Below are 20,679 nucleotides of genomic sequence, written 5' to 3'. Positions count from 1 at the left end.
GGGCTGCAGCTCGTGCCTACAGCCTTGGCTGCCACTGAGTCTCCTGTTCCCCAGAATGCCCTTCCACACTGGCAAAGGTGGCCAGCTCGTGGCTGCCAGATGCAGGCACGGCCGTGAGCCCCGAGGAAGGCCACAGTGGCGGCCAGCACCCATCCGTACGTCCCCCCCACGCGGCGCCCTCCTCCCTTGGCCACCTGGGCTCACACGGTGCAGCAACAAGTGCTCCTAGTTCCTTGTGCTCTGGGCTGCACACGGTCTCCAGGCCTGTGCTCGTGCTGTGCCCTCCGCCCGCAGTGCCTGCCTCCTCCCTAAGCCCCTTTCTACCGGGTCACTGCTATGCTTTTTTAAGACTTCTTTTATGTTTTATTTTTAAATGTTTGTTTATTTTTGAGAAAGAAAGCAGGGGAAGGGCAGGGGGGGAGGGACAGAGGATCCAAGGTGGGCTCCATGCTGATCGCAGAGCCTGACGCGGGGCTCAAACTCACGAACCATGAGATCATGACCTGAGCTGAGATTGGACACATAACCGACTGAATCACTCAGGTGCCCCAAGGCTTCTTGTAGATTCCTGGTGAAGATTCCCTCCAAGGTGGGTTAAGAGTCCATTCTCAGAGTTCCCAGAAGGCCCAGGCATAGCTTCATCATGGGGCTTAAACATTACCTCAAGGCCAGGTGGGAGACCCTCTGTCTCCCACTCCAGCATGTGAGTCTGGAGGGCCAGCCCTGCCCCATCTGGCCCCTGCCCACTTCCCCAACTTCTTTGCACCCTTCACTACCTCACTCTGCATTCAAACCACAGTGGCCTCCTGTCAGGCCCTTTACATGGCATATTCCTTCTACCTCAGGGCCTTTGCACATGCTGTTCCTTCTGCCTAGAAGCTCCTTCCCCCATTTCCATTTAACATGTACCCCTCCTCCAGGACTCAAATTAAACATCACATTCTCAGGGAAGCCTCTTTGAATCCCTGGATTCAGTTAGCACCTGCCTTCTTCACCCCACTGCCTGTTTCTATGGTCAAAGTAGCTACACATGGGTAATTTCACGTATAATGTTCACCTCTCCATATCGGTGCTTTAAGACCAAGGAGCACACTGGTCTTGTTTACTGCTGTGCAACCAGTACCCAGCACTTGGTAGGGGGTTAGAAAACGTCTGATGGTGCCGGAGGGCAGACCTGAGCTGACGCCTGGGGAGGTAACTTCCCTGGGCCTCCCAGAGAGACCGTCAGGGCACAACGCCCAGTTGCAGGATTTGTGGCGTTCTCCTTGATGGAGCCTGGCATTACAAGGCAGCACACCCTGGGGAGGGGATAAAAGCATTTGCTCTTCTAAAAGATGCTACAACAGCTTCTGGCCGCAGCTGAGCACAAGACCAGGGATGCGAGAACTGAGAGAAGTGCTGGAGGGGTCACCAGGGGTCACAGCAGGCCCTGGAACAAGCGCTGCTCCCTGCAGCCCCTCGCATCCCGCCAGGGAGGACACGGCGTCTCACCTGGCGTCAGAGCACAGAGGGCCAGGGCGGGCTTCATCCCTGGTCTCTCCCGTGTGTGTGTGTGTGTGTGTGTGTGTGTGTGTGTGTCGGGCGGGGGAGCTGTGCGGGGCTGAAAGGAGCTGAGCCACCCCAGCGAGAGGGACAAATTAACTACAGCACAGAGATTCCTGCAAATCATGCAAGGCTCCGCTCTTCTCGGGCGTTTCGGATTAATTTTTCTATCCCTCTTTGATGTTTCCGCTCTGCCTTCCTGCAGGCCTGTAGCATCTAATTGTGAATTTCTTGAACTTGGTCCCATTGGGGAAATGCCGGCTCCCGTAATTGACACGGTTTGACAGATCGAAGGGACATTCCTGGGCTTAGCAGACACCAGGGACCCCCAAGTCCCTGGATGGATAGGGAAGACTGGAAGGCAGGACGGGCATCCGGGAGCCCCTGGTCTCCAGCCACGGGGGGACAGCGGGGAGAGATGGCCCAGTCTCACTGGATCTGAGGATTCACCAGGCTGAGGGCAGCAGGAAAACCAGTGCTCTCAGGGGACAAACCGGCACCAGAGGGGCCCTGTCAAGGGCATGGAGGAGCCCGGGGATGCCTCGAGGCTAGCTGTGTGTTTCCGCCTAGGCAGGGAGGCGGGGCGGGGGGCAGCTCTTCATTCACTTGACAAGCCTTAGCTGTGTCCTGACTGTCAGCACCAGGCAATCGCCATGAAGTGGGCATCCATATATCAAAGGCTCCCAGACTCCGGGGCTCAGGGACTGAAGGCTCAGTGACAGGGGATTTATATTCTTAACAGAAAAGGCAGAAGAAGCAGCCTGACGCCCCCACCCCCAGCCTGCTGCGACAGAACACAGGCATGGGTGTCAGGGGAGCCTGGGTGTGGGTCCCAGCCCTGAGGCTCACAAGGTAAGTGTCTTGGGCAAGGAGCCCTGTCTTGCTTTCCTCACCCAAGAAATGAGGGTAAATCCGACATGGCAGTTACATGAGTGAAAGGCTGGTAAGTGCCCAGCTCAGAGCCTGGTGGGCTTTAGTCATGCACTTGTCTCCGAACTTCTCTTTCTGGGTCCCCGATAATAAACCTTGCCCAAAAAAGGAGGGTAGCAGGGACGGGGAGGGAAGGGAAGGCCTGGCGGGAACTGGGGGGACTCACTTGGCTCGCAGGGCAAGCTGCCGGTCGTTGGGGCAAACCCACTGGTCGTTGCCGCTGCCGAAGATGGTGTCAGCCATGGCCTGGAGCGCCCAGCCAGGGCAGGGAGTCACATCTGAGGTGAGAAGAGGGAAAGATAAAGAGCGCATCATCAGCTGGGGAGGCGATGGCACACTAAGCACTGACACTTCCAGTGTGTCCCCGTACAGGCCACCGGCTGATGCCTCACCCACAGAATCCCTCCTCCAGCTAAATACCAGTCCCTCTTTCCCATAATTCTGGGAGGGATAAATAGGTGGCTTGCAGTGCTAAGTGACAAGATTGGACGTGACTGGCTGCACATCCGGGGTTAGAAGCAGAAAAGGGAGAAGAGGCACATCCCAGTAATCTTCAACTTGGCCGGCAGGCCCTGAGGGCATCGGACTCCCGCCCCTCCCAAGTACAGCCCCTACTGTACTGAGCACAGCGCCTAGCAGGAGAGGCCGGGGCCAGAGGGGCCACACAGCTAGATAGCCCAGGCAAGCCTTCCACCACCCCCAGACCTGGGGGCCCCACCACGGCAGCCCCAGGTCCGTGGGTGCAGCGAAGAGCTAGCCACCTTCACGGGCTCTGCTCCCCAACACGTTCTGCTGACATCACAGTGCTCCCCAGAGCAGGGAGGAGGGCAGGGACTGCCATCCTGCACAACTGTAGGGGACACAGTCCACCAGGACTACAATGACAGCGGCACCCTCAGGCATCCTGCGGGGAGGCACCCCGGCTCCAGAGCTCCTGGGAGTTTAACTGGTGCAGCCCAACTTAGCTGCCTTTCTGCTCGCCACCAAGGATATGACCTACTCCTTGATTAATAGCATGAGGATTATCGAGCTCATGTGTTCTGAAGGGAGTGAGTGAATGTGTGTGTGTGTGTGTGTGTGTGTGTGTGTGTGTGTGTGTTGAGGGAAGAGAAAAGGGAGTAAACCCCAGAGCAAAGACGAGGGGCTGCACTGAGTTATCCACACTCCCCTTGTCCAATCCCATCTAGACCAGAATCCTTCATACTCTTAACAATTACTGAAGTTGGGGGTGCCTTGGTGGCTCAGTCGGTTGGGTGTCTAACTCTTGATCTCAGCTCAGGTCATGATCTCATGGTTCGTGAGACGGAGTCCCACGTGGGGCTCTGTGCTGACAGAGAGGAGCCTGCTTGGGATTCCCTCTCCCTCACTCTCTGCCCCTCCCCCACTCATGCTCATTTGCTCTGTCTCAAAATAAATAAGCATTTTTTTTTTTAAATTACTGAGGCTGGAAATTAGTCTAGCAGTGCCTTAAATGTTCAACACAGTCACCATGTAACCCAGAAAATCCTTCTAGGTATATACCCAAGAGAACTGAAAACATAATGTCCACACAAAACCTTGTACATGGATGTTCACATAGCATTGTTCACAACGGCCAAAAAGTAGAAACAGTTTAAGTTGTCCCTCAACTGGTAATGGATAAAACATGACATACCCATGCACACTGCAAGATTATTTTGCCATCAAAGAATGAAGGACTGATACAGGCTACAACATGGCTGAAACGTGAAAGCATTATGCTAAGTTTAAGAAGGCAAGTCACGGGATGCCTGGGTGGCTCAGTCGGTTGGGTGTCCGACTTCGGCTCAGGTCATGATCTCACAGTTCGTGGGTTCAAGCCCTGTGTCAGATTCTGTGCTGAAAGCCAGCTCAGAGCCTGGAACCTACTTCTGATTCTGTATCTCTCTCTCTCTCTGACCCTCCCTTACTCAAGCTGTCTCTCTCTCTCTCTCTGTCTCAGAAATAAATAAAACATTTAAAAAATTAAAAAAAAAAAAGAAGGCAAGTCAGTAAAGACCACATATCATAAGATTCCATTTACGAGAAATGTCCAGATCAGGCAAATCCAGAGAAGCAAAGAGTAGATTAACAGCTGGCAGGGACTGGAGTGCGGGTGGCCAGAAGAAGGAATGAGGAGTTTCTGCTACTGAGTTCAGGGTTTCTTTCTGGGGTCATGAAATATTTTGGAATTAGGTCATGGTGATGGCTGCACAACTTTGGGAGTAAACTAAAACCAATGAATCACAACCTTCAAGAGTGTGAATTTTATGGTATGAGAACTGTATCTCATTAAACAGTTATACAAACATTCTTGACAATGGCAAATGATGTGGGGTTTATGTACTGATTCAACACATTAGAAATTAGAACTAAAAAAATTTTTAATTGTAATTCATCAGAAAACAATAAGTCCATTAGATGTTCACATATTTTATTTATTTAGTTTTAAATGTTTGTTTTTAGGGGCACCTAGGTGGCTCAGTCTGGCAAGCATTTGACTTTAGCTCAGGTCATGGTCTCATGGTTCGTGGGTTTGAGCCCTGCATCAGGCTCTGTGCTGGCAGTTCGGGGCCTGGAGCCTGTTTCGGATTCTGTGTCTCCCTCTCTCTTCCCCCTTTCCCCTTTGTGATCTGTCTCTCTCTCTCAAAAATAAACATTAAAAAAGTTGAGGTTTTTTTTTAAATAAAAATAATCTGTGTAATGTTTGGTTTAACAAAAGTCAGCTGCATGTTCATATCAGATATTTTTTGTTCAATCTTGAGATTATGTGGTTTTGTTAAAACCTGAAAGATATCCAGACTCTAACAGATATGTACTCCATGTGGAAAAGGGAGGAATATTTTAATCTACCTACCTACCTGTTTAGTAGGCTTCATGCCCAGTGCAGAGATCAACGTAGGGCTTGAACTTACAACCCTGAGATCAAGACCTGAGCTGAGACCAAGAGTCGGATGCTCAACCTACTGAGCCACCCAGGCGCCCCACGGGAGGAGTACTTTAACAGTCTTCCCAGATAACGGTGGATGCTCTTTCATACTGTACCGGAAACAGATGGGAGTTCCCTAAAGATTAGTTTTGAATGTGGCATCTGGAACCATATTAATAAACTTTTCATTGTCTGTACATTTATGAGAGAACAGGATCCAGTATATTATTAAGAAAACAGTTTTGACTTCGTGGATTTCCTGAAAGGTATTGGGGAACCCCAGGGATCCCTGGATGGTGGTTTGAGAACTACTGTTCCAGACCAATGTCACCGATTTCTATGATGACCAGCAGGGGGCAGCGGACTGACTGTAGCTAATGGACCCACACAGAGACCGAGGCCACGACCCGATTGCAGTGCTCTCTCTCTCCCGTGCAGCACATCCGAACACCTGCTCTCCACTGTGGGCCACCTTGGGAGAGACCTGAGCACCCCCAGGCCCTAAACTGACCCCATGGCAGGCCCAGCACTGGGAGGCCGCCATCACCCAAGGCCTCCTCAAACCGAAGGTCTTGATCTTCTCCCAAACGAGGCAAACACATGATCCAGGAAAACACAGACAGGGTCAAAATGACGCACTCAGCCAACAAATATACACCAGTGCCCCTCCTCCTGCCTTTGGTGCTCTATGGTTTGTTTTGTTGTTTTTTAAAATTTCTGTTATCTTGTGACTAGCGCAATCACACTGCCATGTGGGTGTGAAAAGCATTACTCCGTTCCAAGTAAACATTTAGAACATACTACAATTCATTAGCTCTGTTCATTAGTTTTTAAAAAGAATACCTTGTGGGGGGGCCTGGGTGGCTCAGTCGGTTAAGCGTCCGACTTCAGCTCAGGTCATGATCTCACAGCTCATGAGCTTGAGCCCCACACTGGCTCCTTGCGGGAGGTACAGAGCCTGCTTGGGATTCTCTCTCTCCCTCTGCCCCTCCCCTGCTGGCTCGAGCTCACGCTCAAAATAAATAAATATAAACTTTAAAAAAATGCTTTGGGAGCTGCAAGAAATGGAAATGATGAGGGTCTCGCTGACCCAGAGAGACTGGACGGTGTCAGGTAAACTGGGTGTCCAGGCGCCACCGCTCCTTCCACAGCCTGCAGGGGGTGCCACGTGCCCGGACACGGCTTGCAGGACAGGAGGGTCCTGAGCGTCGCCCTCTGCTCTAGCATAGACACCCCCATAGGAGCCGGAGCACACCAGGGGTGACCCTAGAGGGCTGGAGCCAGTCAGGGAACCTCGGGGAGGGGGGATTCCATATTCTGCAGAAGTTTCTAAACCAAAACTGTGTGGAGCTGGGCATGGGGAGGTGAGGAGAAAGAAGGGGTCCTATGCTCCTATGCTCCAAGGTCACATGCAAACCTTAGCCTCCTTTATGGTGGGGACAGGTGGGGACACCCAGGAGAAGACAGCATAGGTGGGGTGGAGATGCAACAGTCCCTCACAGGCTGAAATCATTCTTTAGGGAATGAACCCCTTTTGTCTCCTGTGGGTCACTCCCTAGGGGGCCAGAGTTTGGGGGTCACTTGCAAGCGAGCCCCCAAGCTAACATTTCTCTCTCCTCTGGCCCATCTGCCTTCTATTCCTCTTCTTCTTCTTCTTCTTCTTTTTTTTTTTTTGGTTACTCTTCTTTTTAAAACTTTAGCCAAAATAACTCTGCCATCGCCCATAGGTGCTGTTCTGTTCTTCCTAATCTAATCACTACTTTTCCTGTTGGACAGAAGAGAAAATGAGAGGTTAAGAGAAAAGGCCACACAGCTAACTGCGCTGGTCTACTAACCCTTAGTTCCATACTAATTTCTCTGCATTGGGTCACTTTCTGGTGAAGGGCGGAGGCAAAGGTTTGGGGACAGAGACTCAGCCAGCGAAGCTCTGGCTTCTATGCACATGCACTGAAAGATCAGGAACGAGTCAGCTGTCTTCCCTGGGCCCCAGTTTCCTCAGCGGGACCGAAGGGGCTGAGACGGGCTGGAGGCACTGCCCTGAGCAATTCCGCCACCTGAGTCCAACCGGCCCGGGAGGAAGACACAGGTGGCGGGTGGGCCCCCCCCCCAGAAGGAACCTGAGAAGGGCCCCAGGGCAGGAGGCTGGTGGCTGCTACAACCTGAGAGGTGGGAACTGAGCCCCAGCCCAGCCTAGTCCCTGTGGGGGTGGGGGCGGGGGTGGGGGAGAAGGCAGGCAGTCCCCTGTCCCCCACCCCTTTCTCTATGCTCAGGAAGCTTTATGGAAGACGAGCAGATGGCACCTTCCAGCGCCTGGGGTCTCGAACACTGGCTGCCAGGGTCTTCAACGGTGCTGAGTTCGCGGCCAGGCTTGTCCACAGGGGTGGCTCCGAGGGAGAACTCGGCTGCTGCCCACATCTCACAAGGCACAGCTGTCCCCCATCCACACAGAGCGACCTCGGGACAGATGGTGAGAGGGGAAGGGCAGCTGGAGGAGCCACACTTCAGGAAGCTGCCGAGAGAGCCGGGCTAGCTTCTCCGAATCTCCTCACTCGGGGGGCCAGCAGCCGGCACCCCGGCTTCCCGAACGCTCTTCACCCAGGGGCCTCCTGGGCCGGGCCGTGCGCTCCGTGCCAGGCAGCACACACCTCCTGGGCTCCGCGCCCCTCCGGCGGGCTGTCTGCGAGGAGGCCCCCTCCCAGAGCCCAGGCCTCTTGTGCCATGCGCAGTGAACATATTAAAGAATGCCAATCCGTCCTTGACCACAATCAACTGATGGGACGCAACAGGGGCGTACAGAGGCGCGTGGAAAGGCAGGAAGTGCAAAGCACACATTCTGCGGCAGGGACTGCGGGGAGGCGGCCGCGTGGGGCTCTGGCCTCCCCCTAAACAAGTGGAGAACAGGCAGCCGGGCCGGCCTCCCTCTGAAGTCCTTCCAGCCGGGAGGGGGGAGCCTGACGGAGAGAGGTGTGTGGTGTGCGCGTGTGCACACGCGTGTGTCCTGGTGAGAAGGAACACTGGTCCTGGGGGGTGGGCGTCAGACCCGGGACCCCAGGCTCCCATTTTGCTGACAACGTGCTCCCACCTCCCCCCCCCACCGGCCTGTGTGTCCCCGGGCCCCAGCACAGGGCCTGCCTCAGTGACCAGCTGTTCCGTGGAACTGACGTCATCAGAGTTGACGGCCGGTCCCAGACAAGGGGCCACTCAGACAACAAGGCGTGAGGAGCTCAGCGACTTGTTTGCTCACAAAACAGTTTGTTCCTCAGGACCCCACTGGGTAGTCAGCACCTCCGCGTCTCCCCCAGAGGCCAGTGGGGCACTAGACCCCTGCTGGGACAGTGGGCCTCCGGGTGCTGCCTCCATCCGTCCCAGACTCGGGGGACCCTACGGGGGATAGGGAACAGGAAAAGCCTGGTGACGATTTCCCCAGAAAATTCCAGGGGATGGGGGGGCGCCTGGGTGGCTCAGTCGGTTAGGCATCCAACTTTGGCTCAGGTCATGCTCTTGCCATTCGTGGGTTCGAGCCCCCGCGATGGGCTCTGTGCTGACAGCTCGGAGCCTGGAGCCTGCTTCAGATTCTGTGCCTCCCTCCCTGCTCTGACCCTCCCCCACTCACGCTGTCTCTCTCAAAAATAAACATTAAAAAAAATAATCTTCCTTTCTTTAAAAAAAAAAAAAGAAAATAAAGAAAATTCCATGGGGAAGGAGGTTCATGAGCTGCAGGCAACTGTCTGAGGCAGATCTGTGAAAACAAACTCGCTCTTACAGGGAGAGCCAATTCTCTCTCCGTAAGTCCAAAGCTCATCACCCTGGGTGTGAGTCACTGCCGCTCTCTCCATGGGGCAAGTCACAGTGCAACGGCACCCGGTCACCTGCTGCAGAGAAAGCAGACTACACTCTCACATCACCCACCCCAGATGCAGCCTCTTTTTCTTTTTTTTTAGTTTAAAAACTTTTTTAATTTTTATGTTTTTTTATTTATTATTGTGACGGAGAGAAACAGAGCATGAGTTGGGGAGGGACAGAGAGAGAAGGAGACAGAATCCGAAACAGGCTCCAGGCTCTGAACTAGCTGTCAGCACAGAGCCTGACGCAGGGCTCGAACCCACGAACCGCAGGATCATGACCTGAGCCGAAGTCGGACGCTCAACCGACTGAGCCACCCAGGTGCCCCTTGACATCTCTGTGTGATGCCTCCTGATTTTGTTCCGGGTATTTCTGAAAAGATTCCAAATAAAACTGGGTTCATGCTACATATCCTGATTGCTGTTTTCTTATAACCTTGTGCTTTCTCACATTATTAAAATGCCTCAAAAACACGGTTTTTAATTGTAACTTAGCATTCTGAATATATTTTGCCATTGTTCTCTTTGGGAGCATGTAGAGGATTTCCAATTTTGTTCCTATTGTATTTCTATTCCACACTAAAATGGATTATCTGTGAGATAACCCTCTGTGCCCGTTTCTGATTATTTCCTTAGGATAAATTCCCAAAGGGGAAAGTATACTTTTTGCTAATATATTCTTGAGACAACATTCACTGATCATAGTAATGTTCACAGCCGCTGAAGGCTCAGTCGCAGGCCTTAGCCTGCTCTCTCCAAGGTGGTTCTAGAATTGTTCACTACTTTTTGTAGTGATAGTTGCAGCTCTGTCCCTTCTGCCTCGTGTGGATTTGGGGTTTTCAGTCCCAGGGTGCAAAGATGGAAGAAACTATCTGGAAATCTCCAATAAGTTGGTTTTATTATGCACACAGCCAGGGGTCCCTGTGTGGCTCAGTTGGTTAAGCGTCCGACTTTGGCTCATGTCTGATCTCACGGTTTGTGGGATAGAGCCCCAGGTCAGGCTCTGTGCTGACAGCTCAGAGCCTGGAGCCTGCTTTGGATTCTGTGTCTCCCTCTCTCTCTGTCCCTTCTCTGTTTGTTCTCTCTCTCTCTCTCTCTCCCCAAATTAAACATTAACAACAACAAAAAGTGTGTAATGCATACAGCCCTCTAGTCACTTTTTTAAAAAAGGCCTCTGCCCCACAAACATTCGCATCTACCAGAAAGAAGCCTTCTGCCCCCTTAAAGGGCTTCGTGTGCTCAGAATCCAGTGAAGTGAACACAGAGGTGAACACTGAGCCCCGAGTGACCCGGGTGGTCATGTAAGAGCCCCTCCAGCCACTGTTCTCCACTGAAAAGGCGGGGGGGGGGGGTCCACCTCCACCATGGGCTCCTGGTGAGGAGGAAATGAAAGGGCACAGCTGTGACCTCCACACAGCAGCACAAATTGTCACTAATCCAAGAAAACACTGCTGTCAGACCCTCAACCTTCCAAACTCACGAGTGCTTTAACACAGTGGCTGGGAAACACTGCAGCCCACAGCTGCCTCCGAGAGGGCGGGGATGGGGAGGTGCAAAGCATCCTACCCTTCAAGAAGGATTACATGCATCCACAGGGTCCTCTGCTCTGCCTGCCAGGGCCAGAGTGGAGACTCAGGCACCTGCTCCATTACCAAAGCTAATCACCGTTCCCTGGGGGGGGGTTATGTCTCCCGCCTTTAGATGCTGGCATTCTCCGCCTCCTGGATTTTGTTTCAGGGAGCATCCACTGATACAATTGGGACAATGACTGTCCCTTCCCCTCCCCACCAGGTGGGATAGACAGCCTCGTGGGAGAGAAGAAATGATACAGAGAGAACAGTGGGAACGAAGCCAGCAGAATGGAAGGGCTGAAAGAAACCGCAGGGTCTAGGAGGGGACACCACGCCCAAAGGCAAACACAAGTCACCAGCAGAGCAGGATGCCGGTTCCAAACAGCCACTGAGAGAGAACAAAAGAGTGTGCATTCTTCCACGCGAGGTGTGGGAGGTGTTCTCTGAGCTGCCGAAGCATGAGGAATGACATGCAAGGTCCGGCCAAGAGCCTCGGCTGACCCACAGACTCGGGAACAATAAACGCTGTAAGCCACCAGGTTTGGCGGTGCTTGTTATGCGGCATTATCACAACAAATATATAACTGATACAAATGCTATCTGGGAAATAAAATCCCGACCCTGACCTCAATATCTGGCCCAACCGCTTCCCAGAGCTGTTTAGAGTTTGATTTTCAACGTGTGGACGGTGGGAAGGCCAACACGGCCAGATGAGGGAGGTAAGCGAGACCACTCTGCTCCCCTCCCACATGTCAGAGTAAGGAGAGGGGCTGGGGAAGGGCCTGGAGCCTTGGCAGGCAGTCTGTGCGGGGCTGGCAAAGAGGCTTCATCCCAGAGCCAAATCTGAGCCGCCACCAAGAGTGTTGGCCCGGGAAGGATGCAGGGCCTGTGGTCAGCCTCTGGAGGACGGACCGCCATGATCCCTTCCTCAAGCCTGCCCTGGGCGGGCGGGAGGAGTGCCTGTACACCCTCCACTGCCCAGCCTGCCGTCCCACACCAGCCAGCTGTGATGGCCCCCCAGGGAGCAGGCAAGTAGATGAGGGTCTAAAGGAGGAAGGAAAGGGTGAATATCAGAAAGTACCTGCCACCAAGCTAGTGCTTCCCGAGGCTTCCAAGTCACCGTGTAAGAGCCCTGGGTTCTACGCCCAGGTATTAATATTCCGGGGAGCCCTTAGCAACCGGCCCTGACATCTGCTCTGTTACCATGATACGGGCAACATGCTAACAGCAAGATAAGGTGAGCCCATATGTCCCCCTTTCCCCCACCTGTCACGCCACACCGGGGGGATGAAAGATCCAGATGGGAAGCCTCGAAGGCCTGTCTCAAGCCAGAAGGAACCTCTCTATGGTGTCTTGGGCTAATTATGCATGAGGCAGGGCTCGAGGGCTTGGGAGATGAGACAGGACCCCCGAGGAAACTACTGCCTGACGCGTCCCGAGAACTCACCCTGGAAGCAGGCGTTCTGCCACATCTGCTTCCTCGAGGGACTCTTCCCTCCCCGGTCTGTTCAGTCCTCTCTCGCTCAGACTGGGGCAAAACCTCCTCAGTTGGCCTTGGGACGCCCTTCACTTGCAGCCAGAGAGGTCATCCTTAAAGCTCAGGTCAGGCCAAGTGATTCCCTTGCTCAAAACCTTCAATGGCTCCCCACTGTCAAAGGAAAAAACCAAAGCCACACTCGAGGTCATCCACGATCTGGCCCGAACTACCCTACCGGTCTCACCTGCCACCACGTCCCTCCGCAAAACTCACGCTCCAGTCACTGGGAACCTGGACACATTCTGGCCGCTCACCTCTGTCTCCAGAACTCCTCACATGAAACGCTGCTCCCGCACGCTGTCTACCCACAGAGGCCCAGTAACCACCTCCTCCGGGAATTCCCTAACTCCTCCCCACCTGCCTCCTGGTCAGAATCCACCCCTTCCCTCCCCACAGCATTTCATTCCCCTTTGTATCCTGGGGGTCTTTGCCTCTGTTACCCGTATGAAGACCACAGCTCCCAGCATGCAGCTCGGCACGCCTGGATTAGCAAGGTGCTCGGGACATGGCGGGCGTCGGTGCGCCTTTATGGACCTAATACTAACCTGCAAGGGTTTGCTGCAGCCCATGGAATAATGCCCAGCCTCTCCAGCCTGGAGCTGAAGGCCCCGCAGTGTGACCCTCATGCTTCCTGAACCCCACGCAGGCCCACCTCCCGCACAGGCCTCACCTGTCCTGCCTCTGGCCCACTCCGCAAAGTGGTTTCCACCAACTAGGATGGTAGGAAATCTAGAAAGGACCCCCACTCTTGAGGAGTGGTCAACAATAGCACCCCCGGGCAAATGTCACAGTCAACATCACAAAAGACAAATGACCGGGGCGCCCGGGGGCATAGTCAGTTAAGTGTCTGACTCTTGATTCTGGACCAGGTCATGATCTCACAGTCATGGGATCGAGTCTCGCATCAGGTTCTGGGCTGACAGCGCAGAACACGCTCAAGATTCTCTCTCTCCCTCTCTCTCTGCCCCTACCCTACTCGCACACGTGCTCTCTCAAAATAAACGAATATTTCTTAAAAAGCAATTAAAATAAGTGATAAATGATCTAGAAAAGGGTTTCCAGCAAGGAACAAATGGTAGACACAATGTCAGCGCAATATACCAGTCGTGGGACATGCAGAGCTCGTGCGCTGGAGGAGTACGATTTGACATCATGGGTGAACTGATGTCGGTCATGTCTTCTAAGGGAACGTCAGGCACCCTACCTGTCCCCGTGGTTCCTGCTCGGATTCCCCCTCGTGGGAGGGGCTCTCTGAGACTCTGCTCACATTCCTGCAGCCTCTCGTCTGTGGCCCTCCAGGACAGCCGATCCTGGGCCCCTGTGGCCCATTCTGTGGCACATCCCCACTGAGTCGCCGACCTAGGGGTCTGCTGGGGTCCTCGGAAAGGCAAGCAGCAGCTACTTATGGCTTTGCTGCCCTCACTTGTTCACCAAACAAGCACTGAGTGTTGACCGTGCATCTTAGTTTGCTGCAGGCGGAGCTGGGGCTGTTCTTTGTGTCCCCAGAAGGCCTCATGTGGTAGGAGGCCTCCCTAATCGCTGCAGGGTCTCCTCTGCAGGGAAGGAAATCCTCACGCAAGATGCCCACCATGCGGGGCCCAACCCCCTGCCTGTCTCTTTGTCTCACTGAAGCCACTCTCTCTTTCCCAGGCTGAAGTGCTGTGGAAAGCCTCCAACCGAAATGAGATGCAGAGCAACCCACTTCTTCCCCCCTCTCACTCTGAGTGCCAGCCCTCCAATTTTAACAGCCACAAGCTCTGCCTACATGTCCCCTGGGGCACAGCTCGCTTTTGTCATTTCTGAAAGGCCTAACACAGGGCAGGTACAAGTCCCAGATCAAGGCAGTCACAGCTGGCGGAGACCCACTCCAGGGTAACCAGATCCCCTCGGGCCGGATTCTCGACCCACAGGGGGGAGGCTGCTGCCAGGCCCCCCGCAGCGGCCCCTTCCCCCTCGGACCACACGCCACAGTCTCCTAGTGCGGCTGTGACCATGTACCACAGACTGGGAGGCATAAGCTGTTCGGGAGCCTAGAAGTCCAAAACCCAGACGGTGATAGGGCCAAGCGTTCTCTGAAGGACCTGGAGAGGAATCTGTCCTATGCCTCTCTCTCAGCTTTGGGCGTTTGCCCAGCAACGCTTGGTGCTCCTTGGCTTGAAGCAGTGTCACTGCAATCCCTGTCTTCCCGTGGCCTTCCTCCCATGTACCCGTGTGGTGATCTCCCCGGGCCCCTCGCCACACTGGAGTGACACCAGAGACATTCCAGCATGACCTCACCTTAACCAGTCACAACTGCAATGCCCCTATTTCCAAGTGAGACCACAGTCCGAGGTTCCGAGCGTTCGGACTTCAACACACCCCTTTGGGGGACACAATTCACCCTGTAACATGGAGAAAACAGAAACCGGAGCCCTCCTGGGTGGGGGCCAGGGACAGCAGACTCAGGGGCCCTTCAGTGTGTACACACAGAAGCTTAGGCGGGTCCAAAATGCACCCTGGAGTTCCTAGGTGCTGAGCACTAGGAGAGGAGTCTAAATCTAAGAGAGCTGTCATGGTTGGTGCAAAAAGAGGGTTCAAGAAAACATCTCCTTGGGGCATTACTTCTCTTGGAAGTTCTCACGGGGGAGGTGTGACCTCGGGTGGGAAAAAATTATCCCCTTATTTTCATTAACCTGCAACTGAACGTAGGCAACACGTCACAGTCAAATTAGTAGTACCTGTGGCTTGGTCATTAATAGATCAACGGACATTTACATATCACAGAGTTGCAGATAGCTCAAAACAGTATTTATGTTCATCGCTACAGAAATTATCTTTAAAATTATAATACTTATTAGGTCTACCGTAAGGCGGGTTACCTAATGACTCAAAAAAGCAGCACACAGATTACTATATCAAAAGCTTGTTTTTGAAAAATACTCTGAGAATTAGACGTCAATATAATTGGCTCCTGTGTAATCCTGTTTGTACATTAAAAATCATTATCTTGAGAAACGTTCCACAGGATTCACCAGACTATCAAAAAAGGGGTCGAAGGCACAAAAAAAGAACAGGAAATGGAACTGGAGCTCGATTAAGGCTACAGAAGAAAACAAGCTTTCAGGCCGATGGGCTGTCTGTGGCCCCAGGAACCGTGCTCAGAAAATGCCCAAGTCCCCCCACGGGCTGCCGGGCACCTGGCTTGGGGTGCACGGTGAGGGGTGTTAGGGCTGCTTATCTTTCAGTACTGGAATACGACTGCTTCCAAGCATGCAACGTGCGTGCATGTGTGCGTGTGTGCATGTGTGTGCACATGCACGCCAAAAGTCCTAGGCAAACAATTTCTGCAAAGGAAATCTGAGTTGAGTTCACACTCAGGAGTAGCTTGTTGGGGGAGCCCAGTAGAAACTTCTCCACACAGCAGAGAAGCTTCTGGAAGGAAGGCTCTAGCCCTTCTCACCTGCTTGGTAAAGTCCCAATCTTCCGGCGTGCTGACAGGGGCAGTCCCCCGGGTCCCCAGAGCTCCCTCGCTGCTGCCACCCCCGGCGGCGTCCACACGGCCTGCCCTGACAGCAGCTCTCCGGCGGGTCTTCTCTGGCCCTGCCAGCCGCCTCTCCATTCTTCTCCCGCCCACTTCACCGGAGCCTGGGCGGGGACCTCGGCCTTGGCTATTTGCTTGAAGCCAGCAGCCAAGGCAACCCCCAGCTGACCTAGCCTGCTGTCTGCCAGCCAGCTGTCCCCTCTCGTTCATGGAAACACAAACAGACATTTCTCGGTTCCAACTCCAAGGTTAAGTGCCACGCTGCCAGGAGCCAGCTGTCACCACCTCTGGGCACTCCCCATTCCCCTGGAAGGGGCGGGGGTCCCCATCATGGACGCCCATGGTGAGGACTGCCAAGGACATGGGCGCAATGGGGGGGGGGGGACCTGGCCGTGAGAGAGAGGACCAGCCCCAGAATACAGCGTGGGGCAGAGGAGATGAGCCGGGGAAAGGCCAAACAGAACCACCAGCGTCTTGCTGTAGTTTCTGAGCCTTTTAGGAGCAGCCTACAAATTAAAATGTACCTGCAAGTACTCAGCCTGGCCCTGAGCTATCACTTGAGGAAGCTTATGGGGCACTAACTACCTGCCAGTGCTTGCCACAGGCTGACCAGCTGAAATTCATCACAATCCCAAAGGGATGGCTTGACCATCCCCCACTTCCGGAGGGGAACTTGAGACCTGACACTTGAGGGGTGCAGGCTCAAGGCCGCACAGCTGGCCCCTGGCACTCTCTGTCACCTCCTCTGTTCCCCAAGGAGCCCTGGCTCTGGCACATGGCATCTAATGAGAGCAAGAGGCCGGGGAGAGTCTCCAACCATCTCCCTGGCTCCCAACACTAAGGAGTGTGCCAGGAGTTCACGGAAACTCAGACGCGCAGAAATTGGCCGAACAGGAGTTCTGGGAAGGCACAGGATTACCTAGACCATGGCAGCCTGTGAGTGCTGCTATGGCCCCCCGGTGGCCCAAGGACTAGTGAGGCACAGAGGCACAAGTCTCTGATGGCCCCTGCTCCCCACCATTCCCACTGCCTGACCCAGGGGCTCACCCAGACCCCAATCACCCTACGATTCTCCAAGTTCCTCCACCCAGATGGCCCTGCAATGGCCCAGCTCTGCTCAGACACTTCCAACTCAACCCCAACACCCTCACCTGGAAGTTCATGGCCATCCGCAGCCTCTGCCCCCTCTTGCCAAATCTGTCTCCAGACACACAGAAACAACTGGCATCATCCCCCATGTCTAAGCCCATGCCGCCTCTGGGCAGCCCACTTGCTACCCCTCCCCCACTCTGCACCTGCTGCCCCAGCCTGAACCAACTGCTCCCTCTCCGGCATCTTCACAACACTTATGTTTTACTCCTTCCCGGCACTTGCCAACTTCCGGTGGCTATGAATGTGTCTGACCTTTCCTATCCCATCAGATGCTCCCCAAGAGCAGGACAAGCCTCGTGCTTGGACGATGCTCGAAACATGTAGACGGGAGTAGATCTGAGAGTCCTGGAATACTCGCATACACCTAGGATCAACTGATTTGAGACAAGGGTGTCAAGACCATTCAGTGGGGAAAGGAGCTTCTTTCAACTGGGGAAAGGAGCCTCTTTCAACAAATGCTGCTATGATGACCGGATAGCCATATGCAAAAATATGAAGTTGGACACCACTTACCTCACACCACTTAAAATTTTTAACTTCATGGGGCACCTGGGTGGCTCAGTTGGTTGAGCGTCTGACTTTGGCTCAGGTCATGATCTTGCGGTTCGTGCGTTTGAGCCCCGCCCGCGTCAGGCTCTGTGCTGATGGCTAGCTCAGAGCCTGGAGCCTGCTTCGGATTCCATTTCTCCCTCTCTCTCTCTGACCCTCCCCTGCTCACACTCTCTGTCTCTCTCTCTCTCTATCAAAAATAAAATAAAGACATTAAAAAATAATAAAATAAAAAATTTAACCTCAGGGGCACCTGGGTGCCTCCGCTGGTTAAGTGCCAGACTCTTGATTTCAGCTCAGGTCATGATCTCATGGTTTGTGGTTCAAGTTCCACACTGGACTCTATGATGACAGTGCAGAGCCTGCTTGGGATTCTCTCTCTCTCCCTTTCTCTCTGCTCCTCCCCCACTCATGCACTTTTGTGCACGTTATCTCTTAAAATAAATAAACATTTTTTAAAAATTTAACTCTAGGGGCACCAGTCGATTAAGCACCCGACTCTTGGTTTTGGCTCAGGTCATGATCTCACGGTTCTTGAGTTCAACCCACGTGTCGGGCTCCACGCTGAACAGTGCGGAGCCTGCTTAGGATTCTCTTTCTTTCTTTCTGCCTCTCCCCACTTGCTCTGTCTCTCAAAATAAATAAATAAATAAAAATTTTTAAGAAATTAATTCTAAATGGATCAAAGAGCTAAAACTATAAAAGTCTTAGAAATTGGACTCCATCAACATGAAAGTCTAATGCAGCAAAGGACATCCTGAGAAGGTGAAAAGATAGAGACTCAGAGAAAATATTTGCAAATCATGTATCTGATTAGGGTCTGGTCTTTAGAATAAAGAACTCTTACTGCAACAATAAAAGACAACTCAATTAAAAAATGGGTGAAGGACTTAGACACTTCTCTAAGGCAGACAGACCAATGCCTCAAAGCACATCAAAGTATTCCTGACATCATCACCCATCAGGGAAACACAAACTAAAACCACAGTGAGATGCCACTTCACACCTACTCAGATGGCTAAGACTGTTTAAATGGAAAAAAACACGTGTTAGTGAGAATGTGGAGAAATCAGACCCTCTAACATTGCGGGTGGGTAGGGAAAATGTTGCAGCCGCTGTGGAATCCAGTTTGGCAATTCCTCAAAAAGTTAAATATAGAGAGGCACCTGGCTGGCTCAGTCAGTGGAGCGAGTGGCTCTTGATCTCAGGTTTGTGAGTTAGAGCCCCATTTTGGTATTAGAGATTACTTCAAAATAAAATCTTAACAAAAAAAATTAGGGGCACCTGGGTGGCTCTGGCCGTTAAGCATCTGACTCTTGATCTCAGCTCAGGTCTTGATCTCGGGTGGTGAGTTCTGAGAAAAACCATGAAGCCTACTTAAAAAAAAAGTTAGGGGTGCCTGGGTGGTTCAGTCGGTTAAGTATCCGACTTCAGCTCGGGTCATGATCTCGTGGTTCGTGAGTTCGAGCCCTGCATCAGTCTTGGTGCTGACAGCTCAGTCTGGAGCCTGCTTTAGATTCTGTGTCTCCCTCTCTCTGCCCCTTCCCCACTCAAACACACACATACTCTCTTTCAAAATTAAAATAAGCATTAAAAAATTTTTTTTAAGTTAAGTATAGAATTACCAATGACTCAACAATTCCACTGCTAGGTATGTTCCCAGAAAAAGTGAAACCAAAAGTTTGTACACAGATCCTTGTAGCAGCAGCACTATCCGCAATAGCCAAAAGGTAGAAACAACCCAATGTCCATCAACTAAGGAGTGGATAAACAAAATATGGTAAAACCATACAGCAGAATATTATTCAGCCATAGAAAGAAGCAAAGTACTGATTCATACAATGTGGACAAACCTTGAAAACATAGCGCTAAAAGAAGCCGGCCACGAAAGACTGCTCAGACGATTCCGTACCTGTGAAACTTCCAGAACAGGCAAATCTAGACAGAAATCTAGATGAGCAGTTGCCTGGGCTTACGGGGAAGAGGGCAGGTAACAGGATACACAGGGGTTTACCTTCGCGGTGATGAAAATGCCATAAAACTGGCTGTGATGACAGTGGCCCCATCTGTGAATACACCAAAACCCCCTGCACTGTACATTTTTTACGTTGGCTCCATGCCCAGCGTGGAACCCAACCTGGGGCTGGAACTTGCAACCCTGAGGTCAACACCTGAGCTGAGATCAAGAGTCGGACGCATAAGTGACTGAGCCATCCAGGCGCCCCTGAACTGTACATGTTAAATGGGTGACCCATATGGCATGTGAATTATATCTCAATAAAGCTGTTTAAAATTTCACAGGCCACAGTGAAGAATGAACCTGGGGTCGGAACAAGACAGTCGGGTACACAGACTCCGGGGGCCAAAGAGCTGGCCGCTTACACTTTCCCATCAACCCCTGACGGCGTGGGGCCAGATGAACTGTAAATTAACCTCAAAACACACGCACACACACCCCCCCCCACACGACAGATGGTGCGTTTGTGATAACACTGCAGGGGAGGGGCAGGGGGGAGAGAGAGAGACAGACAAAAACCAAATATGGTCAAACGCTAAGGATCACTGAATGTCAGTGGAGGGATGACAGGTTTTCTTTGTGCTATGTGTCTACCTTCTCTGCAGTGGTTGAGGATCCTCACAATAAAAACTTTCATAATGAGCTCTCAATGGTTAAAGCTGGAATGATTTGGGCCACAGGATAAATAACAATAGCATTGGATTATAACCCATAAGATAAAATAAATAGCTATGAGTCCTTATATAAATAATTGATTAAATAAACAGGGAGAGAGGACAGCTCTTCCTTGCAGAAGAGCTCCAATTAATAAACGTAGAAGGATAGACTCCGTGCTAGGCATGGAGCCTACTTAAAAATATATATACATATATAACTAAGGAAATAGGAAACAGAAGAATCACCATTAAACCTCTCAGTAATAACTGTTACAGGGAAGATCCATGGACAGCTTCCAAAATTAGAGGGCCAAAGTTTGAGGACAAACAGGACATTTGCATGGTCCCAAAGTATCTCCCCCAGAGTATTTGTTGATTACAAAGGAAAAAAGCAGTAACTTTGCAGGGGAGAACCCAGCGGACACTACCTTAACCAA

The 20,679-nt window shown here is 52.3% G+C and overlaps 1 protein-coding gene across 2 annotated transcripts in view; it reads right to left on the bottom strand.

Annotated features, from left to right (window-relative positions):
- RPH3AL (rabphilin 3A like (without C2 domains)) overlaps positions 1-20,679 on the bottom strand; it is a 118,160-nt gene that overhangs the window by 87,068 nt on the left and 10,413 nt on the right. The window contains exons 1-2 of one of the 2 annotated variants that reach the window (XM_039254102.1): positions 15,788-15,856; positions 2,639-2,750 (exon numbers count right to left, since the gene is read on the bottom strand). In XM_039254102.1, the coding sequence (XP_039110033.1) occupies positions 2,639-2,715 (77 nt within the window). In that variant the 5' untranslated portion in view covers positions 2,716-2,750; positions 15,788-15,856. Of the gene's footprint in view, positions 1-2,638; positions 2,751-15,787; positions 15,857-20,679 lie in introns of those variants that run through there. The other variant, XM_039254092.1, reaches the window with a different exon arrangement.

Source organism: Hyaena hyaena, unplaced genomic scaffold (assembly GCF_003009895.1).
Source record: "Hyaena hyaena isolate Hyena2069 unplaced genomic scaffold, ASM300989v1 scaffold_10, whole genome shotgun sequence".
In the NCBI taxonomy this organism is placed as follows: Eukaryota; Metazoa; Chordata; class Mammalia; order Carnivora; family Hyaenidae; genus Hyaena; species Hyaena hyaena.
This window is presented reverse-complemented; position numbering and strand designations above follow the sequence as displayed.